General features: G+C 53.4%; 1 protein-coding gene across 1 annotated transcript; it reads left to right on the top strand.

The window, feature by feature from the left end:
• Window positions 1-432: 432 nt before the first annotated feature.
• crocc (ciliary rootlet coiled-coil, rootletin) lies at window positions 433-18,422 on the top strand. Its single transcript, XM_080001482.1, has 37 exons — window positions 433-625; window positions 3,249-3,375; window positions 3,521-3,663; window positions 4,497-4,688; window positions 4,775-4,858; window positions 4,946-5,028; window positions 5,175-5,340; window positions 5,450-5,556; window positions 5,737-5,964; window positions 6,091-6,181; window positions 6,271-6,357; window positions 6,471-6,683; window positions 7,003-7,202; window positions 7,344-7,526; window positions 7,622-7,766; window positions 7,873-8,019; window positions 8,127-8,357; window positions 8,575-8,768; window positions 8,991-9,118; window positions 9,450-9,619; window positions 9,769-9,948; window positions 10,079-10,213; window positions 10,294-10,437; window positions 10,517-10,755; window positions 11,020-11,179; window positions 11,304-11,471; window positions 11,563-11,998; window positions 12,636-12,799; window positions 12,897-13,017; window positions 13,172-13,335; window positions 13,754-13,969; window positions 14,210-14,434; window positions 14,535-14,684; window positions 14,840-15,040; window positions 15,173-15,304; window positions 17,432-17,605; window positions 17,693-18,422. The coding sequence occupies exons 1-37, from the start codon at window positions 572-574 to the stop codon at window positions 17,777-17,779; spliced, it is 6,069 nt and encodes a 2,022-aa protein (XP_079857608.1). The 5' UTR covers window positions 433-571; the 3' UTR covers window positions 17,780-18,422.
• Window positions 18,423-18,599: the final 177 nt, after the last annotated feature.

Below are 18,599 nucleotides of genomic sequence, written 5' to 3'. Positions count from 1 at the left end.
CTGGTATAGTAAATGTGTATAGCCATAATAAGTATATTCATCTAGATTATGGTGAAATAGAGAATCAGTTTATTGAGCCAAGTACATTTTCATGTACAAGGAATTTGTCTTGGTAAGTGCATCGTAGTGTAGACAAATTAGTGGCATAAAAAAATAATGTCCGACAGTCTTAACGTACAGCATATACATAATGTTTTTATATATAAATGTAGTATAGTTGGGTTATTTCTGTATATGATTGATAATACAAAACGATATTATGGAAAAATATGGTAATGTAGTACAGTAATAGTAATAACTAATACAAGTAATAGAAAACACTGCAATAACGTAATAATAAATGATATGTAATGGTAATGATAAAGTGACTAAAATGCCTGTTGCCCACAGTGCGATGAGCTCGACCGTGTGAACCAGCGGTCTGAACTGGAAGTCCCTCCCCGGAAAAGCGTGGAGACGGCCGTAGCGCGGCGCAGCACGGTGCGCGCCGTGCCCTCCGCCCCTCAGCCCCGCCGCGGACGAACCCCGGGATCCCGCCGGAGCCGCAGGAACACGGCGCGCAGAGGAGACCATGTGCAGCCCGGGCGCCGCGCCGCGCCGCGCCGCTCCGGGGGCTCCGGCGCAGGTGAGTCCACGCGCGTCTCTCGGCGGGGGATCATCTCGGGGGGGGGGGGTGTTATCAAGGGGACCGGCTGCAGAATCGATGGAGCGCGGACGAGTGGAGGAAAATAAAACCTCCACCGCGTCGAGACGGAACCTCCCGGCGACGCTGTCTCCACCCGGGGACGGGGGGGGACGGGGGCCAGGGCGTGGCCACCGTCGAGCGGAGCCATCTGCGGGTCGGAGGAAGAGGCTGAGGCGTCGGTTCGCCGCGTATCACGTGTTTCATCAAATCTGTGGTAAAACTAAAATAATTGTCGTCGTCCCCGCACCGCCCCGCCCCGCCCCGCCCCGCCCCGCACCGCACCGCCCCGCACCGCACTGCACCGCCCCGCACCGCACCGCCCCCGCGTGGTTCAGCGCGGCGGGCGCTGCGGGAGTCGCGAACGATTCGAACGTTCTGAACGACTCGGGCGCCGCATGTCGCTCCATCGAGCTCTCCCGCCTTGATCCCGTCAGTGGCGCTGACAGGGTGAGAGCGCTCGGAGAGGGCCGGGGAGCCCAGCCGCTCCTTTATTCCGTGTTTTGTTGTGTTTTGTTTTTTGTTTGTTCGTTTTTTTTTTGTTTTTTTTTGACTCGTAAAATCCGAATCCCCAAAAAAGAGTCGGAGCGCTTGTCGCCGCTGCTGCGGTTCCAGACGCGATCAGATGAGTTGGAGTCACTCGTGTTCGTCCCCACGGGGAGATTCCAGCGCCGCAGCAGCAACGACGTACAGTGACCGGCGTGCGTGTTGACACGTGCAGTAAGGTCCACGATAAACAGTTCATTTCTGTCAACCACCACAGTACAACCCCCGCTCGTGCTGCTTGGAAATGACTTTGTTTGGAGAAGTTGTTGTGCCGGGGCCCGGGGCCCGGGGCCCCCGGGGCCGCTCTCTTTTCCTGCAACTATGGCAATTCAAACACGGACTGCTACGTGGAGCACCGTCTTCCAAGGGTGGATGTCTTTGGAGTAGTCGTGCGGTGCGTGGAATGTGTCCAATCTCATCCGTCTACAGCTGAAAATGTGTTCGCAGCAGGGAGCTCTGCTGGGAACACGTGTCTTTTATTTTATTCGTCGATTGTTTTTCAGCGACGTTGGACAGTGGATGGCAGATTGATAATGACACAAGTAATAACTAATGAAAATGAAAATGAAACAAAATTGCTGAAACAGTGTTAACTGGGGGGGATGGTTGCTCAGGAGGTAGAGCTGGTGGTCTAGTGATCTAAAGGTTGCTGGTTGGATCCCAGGCTCCTCCTGCTAGCATGCTGTAGTGTCCTTGAGCAAGACACTTAACCCCTAATTGCTCCTGATCGCTTTGGATAAAAGCGTCTGATCAATGAAATGTAATGTAAACAAATGAATGTGATGTGCGTCCGAAAACGAGGAAGGAATAATTAAAGGCTTGAGATTTAATTTTATTTCCATTAAATAAATTTTAATGGAAATAAAGCATTTTAATTCATTTGAACTCGGACTGTCTAAAAGAAGACCTTCCACCAGGCTTTTGTTTCTACTTTTTCTGTTACTTGCCGTGTGTGTGTGGGTGTGTGTGGAGGGGAGGGGGGCACTTTAAAACCTGCTGATCCTGCTGTCCTCAATCTCAGCCTGCAGTCTGGAGGAGACGGGGCAGGAGCTGGACACACGCTTCACTCGACCTTACTCAAGTGACTGGAAGGAGAAAAAAAAAAAAAAAAAACCCAGAAAAAACAAGATCGATTCCAGCTCCAGCAGCGAATGCCCTGCTCCCCGTTTCCATTCATCTCATCTCCAGAACGCAAGGGGACAAACCGCATCAGCAGCATTATTTGAGATCTGGCACTTTAATCCTATTAGACAGCCTCACGGACAGATAGGGGGGGGGGGGGGGGATCTTATCATCTACTGGAGGAATGAGCACCATGGAAAACTCGGAGGCGGATTCCAAATTAGAGTCTGTGATCCAGGTGAAGTATTGACGATGGCGGTTTTCTACATTTGGCCTCTTTACTCATGCGATGAAGTGTATTTGTGAGGGATCAGTCTGCAGGGCGCTGCTGCTGATGGGTTTCTGTGTCTGGGTGGGGTAATGCGATCATTCTTATAATGGGGGAGCAGGTTTGGTCTACTTGTCCTGCTGCAAATGGTGTGGGCCGGATCCTTCTCCTTTATTTTCCATTATTTTCTTTTGTTTATTGTTAAGGTTCAAGCCAGGCTGTTAAACTCTCTTGATCATGGACCTCGAATGCCCTTTAAGTGTATAATTAGGGCTGGCAGAAATTGCCCGAATCAAATATCACAAGGTTACGTGATGAATACTTCAATATAGATTATTTGACACTATTTTGGGGACCACAATTGTTGCTGTCATAAAAAATTTGCACACAAGGAATATTTGACAAACAATATTATTAATATTAAAATAACCAACATTCTAGAAGATATCTAGTCTCATATGACAATATCAGTATTTTATCGTTATTTCTCCCTACCCCAACTGTAACTGAGATAAAGCGCTAAACAATTAAAATGGATTTCTTAGCTCAGAATATACTCAGCTCATTTCCAACACGCAAATAATGGAATCAGATCCGGATTTTAATCATGAAACATCTCTTTATCTTAAGAGGCTTGAGGAGAGCGTTCTGTCCGAGGAGAAGAAGCTGACGGTCCGAGGCCCTTCCCCAGATGCCCCTCCTACGTGCCTGCCCGCTCGCGTCCGAGAAATCGTCACCAAGAACCTCAACGACAGCTGTAAGTTGACCGCAAACATCATCCTCATCATCATCACCATCATCACCATCACCACCCGACGTCGGCTTTGATTTTGGAAAGTGCCGTTGGTCACCGACACTCCTTTTCACCCTCCCCATCCGTCCCGTCCCTTGGCCCCCGGCAGCAGGAGCCATGTCCTCGGTGGCGTCGCTGCAGGAGGAGAACAGCGTGCTGCAGGGGGAGCTGGGGCGCCTGGAGGACCTCCTGGCCCACAGCAGAGCCGACCGAGACGAGCTCGCCATCAAGTACGGCGCCATCAGCGAGAGGGTGAGGCGGGCGCAACCCCAGCGGCGGCTGCTTGAGCTCTCTGTCTCTGTACTTTACAGAAGGGGCGCGATGGTGACCGATTGTCTTCCTGGTGGAACCTGTGGCCTCGCAGCCTTCATGGGTTTTCCCCAGAGATTCAGCAGTTAAAGAGACATTTTTTCAACACACGTCTGGCCAAAGAGACTGAATACAAAACAAGGAATACTGTGGCCATTTCCCCCCCTTTTTCCCTTTTTACTCCTTTGTTTCTCTGTTTGGGGGAAATCTCCAGTCTCCCTGGTTACGGGGACTGGAATGAAGTGAAGTGGCATGTTGCTATGGCACTTGTAACCCCGGGCGATTGTAAACAGGGGCTTAAGTGGAGTCTGGTGAGTCTGGTGGGTGGGCGCTACGTGTTACGTTAATAGAGATTAGGCATTACTACACCCAGGAAGGGCCCAAAAGCTTCGTGCATCGTGGCTTTCCACTGATTTGCCATGAATTTTGGTCATGTTGTTTACGTGTGAACCGTCTCTCTCCACTAATATCCAACGTCAGGGAAGTTGAATAAATCGGTGAAATAAACCATGTCAGAGCATGATGTGCGTATGCATATCTATACACACGTGCTTTTAAAAAATGACATGTATGCTGCTACAGCCACTACAATGTATTTCCTTTCTAAATAACTGTTCCACTTCAAAGGGTAACAATGTCGGAACTTCACAATGTCGCGATGCAAAACAGCAGTCGCGCTCCGTGACGTGACGTAACATCACGTAACAGTTAATAAGATGTGTCAAGGACGTGAAAGGAAAAAATCCCCCTTTAAACGAAATATCCCCCCCCCGCAGCTGGAGCAGGCGCTGCGTCTGGAGGCGGGCGACGGGGCCCAGGATTCCCCAGAGTCGCGCAGCCTCACGCAGCAGAACGTGGATCTGCGCCGGCGGCTGGACGAGGAGCAGGCCGCCTACAAGCGCAAGCTCTCAGCCTACCAGGAGGGCCAGCAGAGGCAGGCTCAGCTGGTGCAGAAGCTGCAGGCCAAGGTGAGCCGCCGTTTTTATGTCTTTCCCCACGTTCGCCCCGGGCCCTTTCTGCCAGCTGAGCGCCGCCCAACCTTCTCTGCCGCCAGGTCCTCCAGTACAAGAAGCGGTGCGGGGATCTGGAGCAGACGCTGCAGGAGCGGACGTCGGAGGCGGAGCAGCAGAGATCCGGCGTAAGTGTCGTCCCCCCCCCCGCCCCGGTTTGTTGGCCCCGCCCCGCATACGCAACCGTTCTCACCGCGGGTTATTTCCCAATTCAGGATAACAGTGATGGTCGCCATCAAGACGAACCCAGCAGCAGCCTGGAAGACGCTTTCATCCGACTGGAGGAGGAACAACAGAGGTGATTCAGCTTTCCGTGGCAGATAAGTTGCGGTTGGCGACGGGCTTTTGAAAGCACCGTGGTAGTAGCGGGGTGGACGTCCGCAGCCTCTGCGACGGCCGCCGTCATGGCTGATCTTACACCCCCCCCCATCGCTGTCTTCCCAGGAGCAGCAGCCTGTCCGCGGTGAACGCCATGCTCAGGGAGCAGCTGGAGCAGGCCGGTCTGGCTAACGAGGCCCTGAGCCAGGACCTTCGCAGGCTCACCGCCGACTGGACCACAGCCAGGGAAGAGTTGGAACAGAAGGAGTCCGACTGGAGGAGGGAGGAAGAGGTGGGGCGGATGGATGTTCTCCGCGTGTCTTCCAGCATCGGGAAACGTCGAGTTGAGATGATGGCTCTTGTAACCTTTTGGTCTTCCCTGTCGCCCCTCTCCCGCGCAGTCGTTCCACACTTACTTCACCGGCGAGCACGGCCGTCTGCTGGTGCTGTGGCGACAAGTGGTTGGTTTCAGGCGACACGTCTGTGAGCTGAAGAGCGGCACGGAGAGGTCAAGATCAGAACCTTTGTGGCCGCTATTACATGCGATGTGGTGCTTTTAAGTTGTAAAAACCTGTGATTTTTGCATGGTTTCCTTGACTGTTCTGCGAGGCGTTTGTCAAAAAATGGTTGATCCCTCAAAAACATTTGCGGCGTATTTTCGACAACCAAAGTCTCCCTTGTGTCCCAGGGACCTGTCGGACATGCGTAAAGAGCTGGTCCGGGCGTCCCACTCGGCCCAGTCGTCCTGCGCCGCCCTGTCGGCCGTGCTGCACAGCCGGGAGGGGGGGGCGGACCTCGCCCTGCAGCGCGAGGCGGCTTCGCGGGAGCAGCTGGAGCTTCAGCTGAGAGAGAGAGCGGCTGAGGTCGCCAACCTTCAGACCAGGACCGAGGCGGAAAGAAGTGAGCTCAACGTCAGGTCAGAGAGGTCCAACGCCGCCGTCCAACGCCGCCGTCCAGGCCGCGCTTAACGTGTCTTTCCGGGTCGGCGCCTGTTTGTGTGCTTATGAAAGGAAAGGCATTGAATCCCGCTTGAACCCGCCAGGCTTTCCGATTCGGTGCGAGAGCGGGAGCGCCTCAAGGGGAAGATTGAGGAGCGTGACGGAGACATCGCCGCCTTGACCAGGAGGCTGGAGGTACGGGAAGAGAGCTTCCCTCCTCTTATCGTCGCCCTTACTTCCGTGCGCGAGAAGCATTTTAACACTCTTATTGCTGATCTGTTCAGGAGCAGTTTGGCAACGGCGAGTCCGACATGCAGGCAATGAGAGCGCACATGGACACTCTGCTGGACACGCTGCGGGATATCGCTCAGGTAAAAAAAAACAAAAAAAACGAAAACAGACAAACAAAGGCACCGTGCAAACAAACCCTTTGGTATTCGCAAAGTCTAAAATTGTCGGGGTTTTGACTTTCCTTTTTTCACAGGCCGTCTTGTCCGACGGAGAGTCGTCGTCGGAGGCAGACCAGGACAACGCCGGGGGTCCGCTGGTGGCCTTGATCCGCGGTTCCTCTCCTCACCGGACCGCATCTCCGCGGCGCTCCTCCTCCCCCTCAGGCTCCTCCTCGCTGGTGGCTCTCCCCGAGGCCGGCCTGTCCGCCCTGCGCTCCGCCGTCACCAGCCGGCAGCTCCAGCTCCAGGTACCACGTCGAGCCCGAGGATGATTGGCCGAGCTTGTGCGCTCCTTTTTCACCTCGCCATCCTGCTTGCTACTGACATGCAGACATTTCCATCCTCACTACGATCGCAGTATTCTAGCGTAGGAGCAGTTGGAGTTGAGTTCTTAATGCCCCGACAATGGTCACGGTGGCAGTACATTGTTTTTCTCGAGTTTATCTAAAAGCAGATATACTTCGCACTAACACTTGGTATTATTTATTTTGTGTATATTTTAGCTCAGCCTGGATATTGTGTTTTTTATTGCAACATTTACTATGAATTATTCGATGTCATTGACAGGATTTCCGAGGGCGCTTGTCCTCCGCCCAGGCGTCGGTGCAGCAGCTACGCCGGCAGCTTGCCGAGGCCGAGTCTGTGATGAGAGACATGGAGCAACGCAACCAGGCGCTGCAGGGGGACCGAGACGCCGCCCAGAGGGAGAAGGAAACGACTCAGCGAGAACGAGACCGCCTGAAGCTGGAGAGGGACGCGTTAGCCAGGTAGAACAGCTCCCACACCCGAAGCCGTGGAGCGCACAATAACATTCCCTGGTTGCCTTTTAAGTGTCTGTGTGGAGATTCTCCATGTTCTCCTTCTGCGGATTTTTTCCTCTTGGCGTCTGTCTCGGTGCCACGTACCAGCGAGAGGGTCAGTCTGGAGAAGGTGGCCCAGGAGGCCCAGAGCAGCTCTCAGATCTTACAGATGGCCAGCGAGAAGCATCAGCTGGCCGTGACGTCTGCACAGAGAGAGCGACACCACGAGAGGGAGGAGAAAGAGATCGCCATTCAGGAGAGGGACCGGGCCAAGGCCGAGATTCTTAAAATGTAAATAAACACTGATTAGCTGATGGTTACGTGACGGGGGGGGGGGGGCAGGTTTTCTTTTTTAGTTTTGTTATTTGCGTCACGTTTCCTTTCAGTCAGAAGCAGTGGGACCTGAGCGAGTGCCGGGCGTCGGCGCAGCGCGGGGAGCTGTCCTCAGTGAGGGAGACTCACCAGCAGGGGGAGGTAGAGAGGAGGGTCCTGGAGGAAGAGAAGGTCCAGCTCTCAGAAGCGCTGTCTCGGGTGAGGAAAGCGTTTTGGGTTGTGGTCGGTTGGCAACACAGCCACCGTCGCTTTCCTGCCACGGCACTGTTTCTTTCATGGCTGCCCATCCCTCCTTTCTGCACAGACCGAAAGAAAGAACGCAGAGCTCTCTGTGATGTTCAACAAGCTGCAGTCCGAGGAGGCGGCCCTCAGGGACTCGCTGGCTAAGATGGGCGGCATGAACGAGGGCCTGGCCCAGGACAAAGCCGACCTCAACACCATAATCATCCAGGTGAGGGAATCACGAGGGAACGTGGCCTCTTACCCTGTCAGTATATACTGTAGGCTTCACCGTGATGAAACGTTACCAAGTTGTTTCATTCTTTTGCCGGTCCTCAGCTGGAGGAGGAGAAAACCCACATTCACGCCCAGAAACGGGAGACCGAGCAGGAGAAGGTGACGATCAGGGATGAGCTGGTCCGACTGGAGCAGGAGCGACTGGAGCTGGACTCGGCTCGCGCGGCACTGCAGCAGTCCCTGCGCGACGCCGAGCTGGGCCGGGCCGGCATGGAGGCCGAGCTCCAGAGTCTCGGGGCCGAAAGATTAAAGCTGCAGGACAAAGTCACTCAGGTACAGCATGCTGTCTCTTAAAGGGATAGTCTAGGATTTTACCTGTTTATCTAAGTGTTCTACTTGGCGTTTTGCTTTTTAATTAATACGTCAAATGTACGAGAGACATTTTCCTCTAGTCGTCCTTCTGTTTTAGCTGAAGAGCACCAGGCCTCACTTCATTCAGCTCCGAAAGCAGTTTCAATTCACTTTGTCTCCATCTGCCTCTCGCCGCCAGCTGTGTGGCGAGGTGAGCTCCCTGGAATCCGAGCTCGGCGTGCTCAGGGGAGAGGGCCAGCGGCAGGAAGTGGCCTTGGAGGAGGTCGGCCGCGGCCGCTCGGAGCTGGCCCGAGAGCGGGCGGCGCTGGTGGTCCAGCTCACTGCATCCGAGAGGGAGAATGCCCTGCTGACGGAAGAGCTGACTGCTTTCAGGTGATCTCAGTCTTGAACCCAATCTACCTTGGTCCTTGCTCTCGCTGGTGTGTGTGTGTGTGTGTGTGTGTGTGTGTGTGTGTGTGTGTGTGTGTGTGTGTGTGTGTGTGTGTGTGTGTGTGTGTGTGTGTGTGTGTGTGTGTGTGTGTGTGTGTGTGTGTGTGTGTCTTCCCGTGTGTTCCTTTTGGCGTACGTAACACTGTGTGTCTCTTTGCTCCCCAGGTCAGAGCGGGAGTCCCTGGAGACGAGTCTGTTTGAGGTGCAGCAGCAGCTGGTCCAGGTGGAGTCTCGCAGAGAGCAGCTGGATGCCGACCACCAAAACCTTCGGCTCCGCTTCGAAGCCGCGATGGGTGAGAGATTTGGGGAACGGGGGGGGGGGTGCTGACAAATGGAAAGAAAGCAGGAAAAGATAAAGGACGTGGATGGTGAACACAAGGTCACGTTTGTTCAGTTACATTGTAAAAAGCCTCGAGGATGATCCGAAGAGGGAAAAAAAACCAATTCATGTATTGATATAAGAGAGACAGGTTCATATGATAACAGTCTTGATTAGAGAAAATGTACCGCAAAAAGGAATCCAAGCACTATAACCAGGGATGAACAGTTTTTGGCTGGAGTGAGCCCAACCCTGGCCCTTATGTAATACATCATCTGTTCTATGTTCCCCGGTGGGACTTTCAGCGGAACTAAGACGCGTCCGTTCAGAAGGGGAGAATGCTCTGGCCCACAGCGAGAGGGAGAGACAGGCGGTGACGAAAGCCCTGGATGCTGCGCGAGGAGAAGCCCAGCAGGCCTTGCACAAGGCCATGGCGGAGCACCAAGAGGAGGTGGAGAGGCTGACCCTGGAGAAGGTGAGAGTCCGTTGATTTCAAAATGTTTCTTCTCGTGGAGATGAATATGTCTCCCACATTGAGCTTTGCCGTCAGACTGGTGACTTTTGTGTTTTTAATGCTTGCCAATCTGCTGGTCATCTCACCCACCGACAAATTTCATCCCAAAGGAGGCCCTGCGTTACAGTTTACAAACCGAAAATGAGGAGTCTCTGCAAAAGCACCGGCATGAGGCAGAGAACCAACTGCACCGAGCGGAGAGGGAAAGGGAGGACCTGAGGGATGAAATGAGGAATCTGCAGCGCGACAGGGACCAGTGTCTTCTTCACGCTGAGACGGAGAAGCAGCAGGTCTTGACTCTCTGTGAGGGACGAAGGGAAGATTCCGCACGCCGGCGGAAAATACCGAGGCGCACACCCGAGACGCACGGTGCAGCCTTGTCAACCGCTTCGTCAGCTGACTTGTCCTTTCTACTCGCAGGCCCTTTCCCTGAAGGAGGCGGAAAAAGCCGTCCTGTCCGACCGGGTTTCCACTCTGCAAACCGAGTTGTCAGCTGTAGCCCTGGATGCTGAGAGGATGGCCAGGGAAGCAGCGCTTTACAAAGAACAGGAGCAGGTAATGTATCCGAAACGACACAGAACGCCCTTCTCTTGCTGTTGCACATTAAATATTCCATTCAACTGTTTTCCCTCCAGACCAGAGTAGGGGCGCTCACCAATGAGCTCCAGAATCTTCGTTCCCAGTCGGAGGATGCCGCTCTGGCTCACGAGCGGGAAGTGCACAGTCTGCGCCAGTCCTGCGCTGATCTGCAGTCACGTGCCGACACCGCTCTCAAAGAGGTAGAGCGATTCCGGAAACAAAGATCGTAAAGTCGTGAAATGCATGTTTTATGGAGCCCGCCACGCTTTCCCATTCCAGCTGGACCAGAGCAGGGCCTCCCTCTCCGCCAGCGAGGAGAGTCGTGACAAGTTGAAGCGGGACATTTTGGAGGCTGAGCGCTGTCTCAATCAAGCGCGGGACGCTGGGGATGGCTCCAGGAGAGAGGGGGTGGAGCTAAGACGCTCCCTCGGTGATGTCACCAAGGAGAGGGACACTCTCAGCCAGTCGAACACGCAGCTCAGGGAAACCTTAAGAGTTGCGGAAACAGAGAGAATAAGGTAAAACATGACTCAAATTGAACTGTTTGTAAACTTTTTGCAACAGGTTTAATTACATTTTGAGATGAATTTACCCATTATGAAAGATGACAAGAAAGAGAGATCAAGAAATTCTTATGGAGGAGTCTATGAGCCACAATATGACAAAAGCAATTCTACGGAAATGGATTTACAGAAATCTTTTTAACATGTAAATTCTTTCAAAGTAATTCTACGTGTGTGTGTGTGTGTGTGTGTGTGTGCGTGTGCCTGCCTGTGTTTCAGCGTGAAGCGGCAGTGTGAGGAGAAGGACCAGCGGCTGGCAGTGCTGGAGGAAAGCTTCTCCTCCACTCAGAAGGAGGTGACGGAGCTGCGCAGCTGCCTGAGAGAAGTGGAAAGGTCACGACTCGAAGCTCGCAGAGAGCTCCAGGAGCTGCGCAGACAGGTCGGCCGCGAGGCCACAAAGAAACTTGGCCTCCGAAACTGAACTTTGCAACGCTCGGGGAAGAAGACTTGGAATCAAGTCATTATCTCTGAAATGTTGTGTCCGTCTTTTTTTCTGTCTCCAGGTGAAGGTGCTGGATGGAGAGAGGGAGCAGAAAGCGACGGAGGTGGCAGAGCTACAGACTCGGCTGTTGCTGGAGGAGCAGAGAGAGGAGGAGCGAGGCAAAGAGATTCTCACTCTCAAGCAGAAGTTTTGCGAAGCAGAAACCACCAGAAACTCCATGAAGAAGGAGGTCAGGAAGGAGAGGCGGGCGTTAGGAGCAGAGTTAGGATTCAATTCACTGCCTCTACCAATTTTTTTTTTTTTTACTTTCTTCGCCGTAGCTTTCCCTGATTCAAAAGCGCCTGGTGGAGTCAGAGTCCGGCTGGCGGGGTTGCGAGAGAGAGCTGACGGCTCAGCTGCAGGAGGCCCGCGGCTGTGAGAAGAAGCTTCAGGACGAAGCCAGGAACCTGGCTCTGCGAACCCAGTCGGCCCAGGACGAAGCCGCTCAGACCGACCTCCAGCTGAGCGAGGCCCAGGGCCGCCTGGCCGCCACAGAGGCGGAGCTGGTGCGGGCCGAGGCCGCCAGGAGGGAGCTGGAGTTTCGCCTGGGAAGCCTTCAGTCGACGCTGACCCGCACGCTGGGCATCGGGGCCGGAGGCCGGGGCAGCGCCGGCGGGGGCCGGGGCCGGAGCCCCGGAGGGAGCTCCTCGGCGCTAAGCAGCATCTCGCGACACCGCAGCGTCTCACCTCTCCGACCCCCACGCTCACCCCCTAAAGGTTGGAGGGAAATTGAAAGTGCAAACGTTTCTCTTTGTGTTTACTAGTGCAGTTCCCGTTCAAAAACGTGCCTGTCTGTGAAAAGCGCGGCGGCTCGCGGTGAAAGAACACTGGGGAAATAGACTCTTTCCAACCGGAACAAACGCATCCAAGTCATGCTTTTGAACGAACTCGCTTTTTCGCTTGTTTGTTCAAAGTTTAGCAATATTACACGTGTCGCTTGTCTGCGCCAAACACGCCTGTTTGGAAAGGGCTGATGGCTTTCAGGGGAAGCCCCGCCGGCTCGCTGTTTCTCATGGGAAGCCCTGCTGGCTCTCTGGTCGCCGTTTATTAATATTACATGTGTCTCGTATCCACGTTGCACCAAATTCCACACTGCACATCCGTGGGTCCCCAGCAATACACCCGCCAAGCGTGAAGTAGATCGGATGAACGGTTGTCGGGATAATTGAAGGACATACAGTCAGAGAATCCTTCCTTTATACATGTAGTTAGATAAACTTCATCATCCTGGATGTTACAGTTTCATCCGTGTGAAGGTATTACGTACTACAATATTACAGAAGGTATAACAGTAATATCATTACACAACAACACCATATGTAACTGTGTGATTTAATTTTTTTTTGTATTTTAGATTTTGGGTTAGCCACCCCTGATAACACCTTACACTCTGGGGGCCTCTCCCCTGAGAGGGGGGACGTGCCCCTTCCTCTGGCTCTGCCAGAGCTGGACGCCGACACGCTGAGGAGCGGCCTCAGGGACTTCCTGCAAGAGCTCCGGGACACACACAAAGAGCGGGTAACATGACAAGCGGCACACTATGACCCAACATGAAACAAATGTCTTTGTTTACACTCGGGTTTAACCCTTCTGTCTGATTTTGGTTGGTTTGAAGGATGACGCCCAGTGCCAGTTGGGGGCTTTACAACGAGAGGTAGCAGAGGCGGAAAAGGAACGAGATTCTGCTCAGAGGCAGCTCACTCAGATACAAAACACCCTGCAGGAATGCCAAGAAGGTAGACAACGTAGTATGTATAGTAGATGATGTAATCATTTGATAAAAGAGTAGCTGACACAGTTCCTGGGACCGAGAGACAAATATGCCGTCGGAGTTCCTTTGCCCAACCTACAGCTGATCTTGTGGTGTCGGTAATCGTGCTTGTTTTCCAGGGAAGCGGGGTGTGGACGGGCGTCTGACTGCCACCCAGACCCTCCTCCAGCAGCAGGAGGAGGTGGCAAGGAGAGGCGAGAGGGAGAGAAGGGCTCTCAGCGACAGAGCGAAGGAATTGGAGAGAGCTCTGCAAGCCTCGGAAACGGAGAAGAAGCATACGCAGGTGCAAAACATTGCGTGCAACACACACGCGCGCGCCCAACGTGCACGGTGGTGACTCTTGACCTGCCAAGATCGCCATATGCCGGGTCTCACGGGTGGTGCAGTACAAGAAGGAAATTGCTGAGCGGCGGAACAACAACAACAACAACAGATGCCACAAACAATATGTGACGCCATCCATATGCCCCTTTTCCATCACATAATATTCCCAGGCCGGACAACAGGGGGAGCATGAGAGATGAAGAGCATGGGGGGAAGAAAAATGGGGGGGCGGATGGAGGTCGTTTTTTGTTTGGTCGTCCATTTGTGCCTCACGTATGTTGGTCCGGCCTCTTGCTGGCAGAATTTGTGGAGTGTTTTTTTTTGTTTTTTTTTTATTGTAAAATGGAAATAACGCACTTTTCTCCCTCTACAATTAGGAACAGTTGAGTAAGCAACGCGCTGTGGAGCTGCGTCTCGAGGCAGAAAGGAGGCGTCTGCGAGAGGCCCTGGAAGCTGCTGAAGCACGGGCGACCAGGGTGGAGCTAGGGAGACGTAGCCTGGAGGGGGAGCTGCAGAGACTGAGGCTCAGCCTGGGAGACAGAGAGGCCGAAAGCACCGGCCGCCAGGAGCGGCACGACTCCCTGGTCAAACAGGTACACCGTCAAAGTGGTCATCTGTTCCATTATTTTGCCCCAAAAAAAGAAGAAATCATTTTTTGACATTTGTATTTTGTCATCGAAATGTTCCCCTGACAGCAACGTCCATTCGATACCGTCTTGTTAAAAAAAAACAACACACCAAATATCTACGTTGAATCAATATTATTTAACAGCTCCAAAACACCCCTCCAGGCTTTGACTGTGCTCGTTGTCCTCCTCCACTCACCGATCTAGGTCGCGGAAGGGGAGAGCCGCGTGGCTTTTCTCCAGAGAGAAGTGGAGAGGTTAAACCAGGCTCTGCTCAAAGCACAGGAAGGTGAATGTTTACTCAGAGAGAGGACCCAGAGCCTAAACCAGAGCCTCCACGAGGCTGCGGCGGCTCACAGCGCCTCCCAGGGGCGCCTGGCTGCACTGCAGAAGACCCTGAGCCTGGCAGAGCAGGACAAGAGGCAGCTGCAGGTGAGTTTGGAAAGAGGATGCAGGAGACAAGAGGGACATCTCAGAGTGCCAAACGGTGGTGGTGGTGGTGGTGGTGACGTCCGTCTTCTGTGCCCTAAAGGACCGATGGGAGGAGGCCAGGGTGTCTTTGACTGAGGGTAAAAGGAACTTGTCCTTCTTCACTGAGCGTGTGGAGAGCCTGCAGAGTGAGCTGAGCCAGAGCGAGCTGAGGCGGGAAGAACTGGAGACCGAGCTCACCAACACTCAGGAGGTGGGGGAGGTGCTTTTTAAAAAGTTTATTTCTTTTTTACTAAACGTATCTTTACAAATTGAACGGATGCATATCCCCTTTGGACTCCAAATACATGTATAGATGTTCAATATATTTCAAGTTATATGTTTTAGCTTGTCTTTTCCCTCTCATAGGTGTTGCGTCAACGCTCGGCCACTCTCACGGAGGTCCAGCGAAACGCCCAGTCGGCTCAGACGGAGCGGGCGTCGGCAGAGGAGAGGCTGCACGGGCTGCAAAGAGCTGTTGCCATGCTGGAGACGGAGAAGAAGGATGCGGAGAGGCAGGCGGTCAGGCTAGAGAAAGACAAAAACGCACTCAGGAATACACTGGATAAGGTAAGCAAGAGTCGAGGTTACAGGCATCTTAAACACCAGGAATAAGTGACGTGTTCACCGTGCGCAGAGCCAGACATCCCCTGAGCTCCTTCAGCTGTTCTCATGCTGCGCTGGGTGGATGTGCACCGCTAGGTTGAGCGCCAGAAGCTGAAGACGGAGGAGGGCAGCATGCGTCTCTCCGTGGAGAGGAACCGCCTGGACCGCTCTCTCACCACCGTCGAGCAGGAGCTGCAGGAGTCACAGCAACAGATCGTTCTGCTGCAGGTGGGAAAGTGCACGTTACATGCGGATTCCCTCACTAAAGCTGCTTTCACACATGCACTGCAACCCCGAAATTATCCGGGCATCACCCGGAGGAGCTGTATGTTTGAACGTAAATGTGCGAATAATTTGGACCAGATATAACCCGGACGTCACCCAGCCACCACCCTCGTACGAAGTCTGCGTAATGTCCGATTGAACGGTGTGTGAACAGAAAAGGCGATTGTCCAGATCATTCACAGCGAGCGAGTGGGCGTGTCACATAATGATGACGCCTCTGTCATGCACCAGTTATTTGCCTCTGTGCTTCCATCCAAGTACATGGAGTGTCAACGCCAAAAAAGATAAGTCCGTCGCCTCGTACGCCATCTTGGGTGTGCTAAAACTCTGCAGCGTCATTGCGTCAGGACCTGCCGCCCGCACGCTCTACCCGGGCTCCGCCCCTCTTCTAAACCAAACAGAGTATTTCCGGGTGGTGTAAACGCGTCTGACACGGACAATCTCCTGTTGTGTGCTGCATGTGTGAAAGTGCAACTCCGGACAATGTCCGGACCTGATTATCCGGACATTGTCTGGAGTGCACGTGTGAAAGCAGATATAGACGGTCCCTGGGGTCAGACTGTTCTGCGTACGCCTCCTTGGCAAGAGAAACCCTTTGATATTTTTGTTAACCCCAGAATAGTGCTGTGGGTCGGCCATTTTGAGCACACAAACTTTGTATTTCAGAGATGATCAAAAAAGAAACACCCAAATTCACATCGCATGTTAAGCATTCACAATAAAAACAACCCGTCTTACGATAGGGGTCGAAGCTCAAAACGAAATAGCCAAGACGATTTCAAATAGAAGCGCCATGTTGACATTGTGAAGGCTGCAGCGTGCGTGCCAACCCCATTGTTAAGGAGACGGCCAAACACGTCGGCTCTGATTATTAAGACGCCCTTTATTACGCCAAGTACATTCCATACGATGGGCCTGACGTACTCTGTGTGGTCCCGCTGTTTTGTTTTTTCTTCCTTTTCAACTATTCCCCAACTACACATAAGTTCCACTCAAAATATTGCTCGACGTTCCGCTTTGGAAAAATAAACTTGTAAAGCAACGCAAACTGCAATTGTGCGTCCCGTAGCATGTGAACCCCCCCCCCCATCCAAAGAAGGGAACAAAGTGTTGCCTGCTTGTTGAAAATGCATTGCGTATGAAACACCCCCCCCCCCCAAAAAAAAAAACAAAAAAAACCTTCTCGGCCATAAAGACCAGATATCATCAATTCACTCTTCAATGTTCCTCCACGTAATCCCCCCCAAGCCGAGGGGGTCCCGCGCTCAGCTCCAGTCCAATGTAACTCCATTTGTTAGGAGGGTGGAATCATTATGAAATGGCTGCAGTTGAGTGGCCTCGGGCCCCCCGGCTCCAGATACATCTGCTCTCTGTTAGACCTTTAATGTTGAGCAGACTACAGTTGTTTTGCTGTTGTTCATCATCCGTACCCCAAGCATTCTTCCCGGCGTGTTACGTTTGCCTTTTCATTTCGCAGGGTTTGCTTTAAATAATTCATTTTGATCTCGTTAGATAAATGTTTTATCGCCGATTATCCAGAAGGTCCCGAGCGGGTCGCTGCCCTCGCGGCTGGACCCACGGACCCGTCCCCGCATTTGAACGGCGGGGGAGCAGCGGCCCGGGTCCAACTCATTGTTTGCCAACCCGGGGTACGCCCCCCCCCACCCCCCCGCCGCGGAGGGATCCGCCGGCCCGCATATGCGCGCCGTGTCAGCAAAAACAAGATCATCACTTGGGAACTTCTCGTGCCTTGCGAGCCTACAGCGTAAGCCTCGCAGACGAGGCCGAGTCAAGGCGTGGAGAAAAAAAAAAAAAAAAAAGTTGGGTTTATTGAATACAAACCTTGTGGGGGGCTGGGGTGGGATACTATTTGCTCGCAAGTGTTGTAAATACTTCAAACTGTAAGAGTGGCTCGCACGGCTGCCTCTTTAACGTGTGTGTGTGTGTGTGTGTGTGTGTGTGTGTGTGTGTGTGTGTGTGTGTGTGTGTGTGTGTGTGTGTGTGTGTGTGTGTGTGTGCGTGCGTGCGTGCGTGCGTGCGTGCGTGCGTGCGTGTGCACGCGGTGAGCAGACGCAGCTGGCCGAGGCGGAGCACTCGCACGGTGCGTGTGAGAGCTGGGCTCGGCAGCGCGACGAGGCCCAGCGCGAGGTGGAGAGGCTGAGGGCCAACTACAGGGACCTGGAGCGGACACTGGCCACCCGGGAGAGGGCCCACCGCCACCGGGTCAAGGGCCTGGAGGAGCAGGTGCCCACACCGCGTCGTACGCTCCTTACCGGCGCCGGGGTTTCGATTTTTTTCAATTGCAAACGTTTGAACCCCCTCCCCTCACAGGTGTCCACGCTGAAGGAGCAGCTGCAGCAGGAGGTGAAGCGCCGTCAGCCGTCCCTGCCCTCCCGCCTGCTGGCCGGAGGGACCTGAGAACCTCCGTCCTAAAGCTTTAACCAGGAGCGCCCGTTCCACGGTGCATCTACAGTACGTACCGTGGGAGGCGTAGGAATGTCCCCGTCCCCCCCCCCCCCCCCCCCCCCCCCCCCCGAACCCTCTGTGGGTGGTGTTGGTGTGAAGTGTCCGGGTGGGGCTGGAAGAATGTCAAACCCCGTGCAAGGTGTCATGTTTGCCAAAGAATCCAGCGTGTGAAGTAACACTTGGCCCCAGGTGTGATCATGGAACCCGGGAGGGAGCGTTGACCATCGATCTGCACGACCCAGCCCCCGAGACGCCGCTTGGTTCCGAGCGCTTTGAGAGGGGGACAGGGCGGGAGGTCAGAGCGTCGCCATAACAGCCTACGTAGGGGTCTGGAAAAAGGGTCTCCGCATAATGACTGAAGAATGGAGGAGGGAAAAAGAAAAAAAAAAAAAACTAAAATTAGAAGGGTTCGGGTTCTCCGAGCAGAATCTGGGCAAAGTGGAGGGATTGAAACCGCAGGTGGGTGGGCTGACAGCTGGCCTGCGTTCCTTTACCTCCGCACTGCAGTTGGAGACACGTGATGGCCGAAGCGACCAGGAAACAAGCGAAAAGAGCGTTTGACGGAGCTGGGCTTTTAGGGTTTACTGCTGATCCGTGTCGGGGGCCTTTCGGTTTTTAGAGATTTAATAGAACTTCAGAAATGCCACGACTTGCTTGTAAACAAAGTATTTAGTGTGTTATATGTTTGTAACGTCTGGTGTATATACTTGTTACTAATATGGAGTGACTGACATAATGACTATTTAACTTTGTACAGAGAATACACGAGCGC

The sequence above is a fragment of the Zeus faber genome (genome assembly GCF_960531495.2).
Source record: "Zeus faber genome assembly, chromosome: 5".
NCBI lineage: Eukaryota > Metazoa > Chordata > Actinopteri > Zeiformes > Zeidae > Zeus > Zeus faber.
Note: the sequence above shows the minus strand (reverse complement) of the source record. Positions and strands in the feature narration are given on the sequence as shown.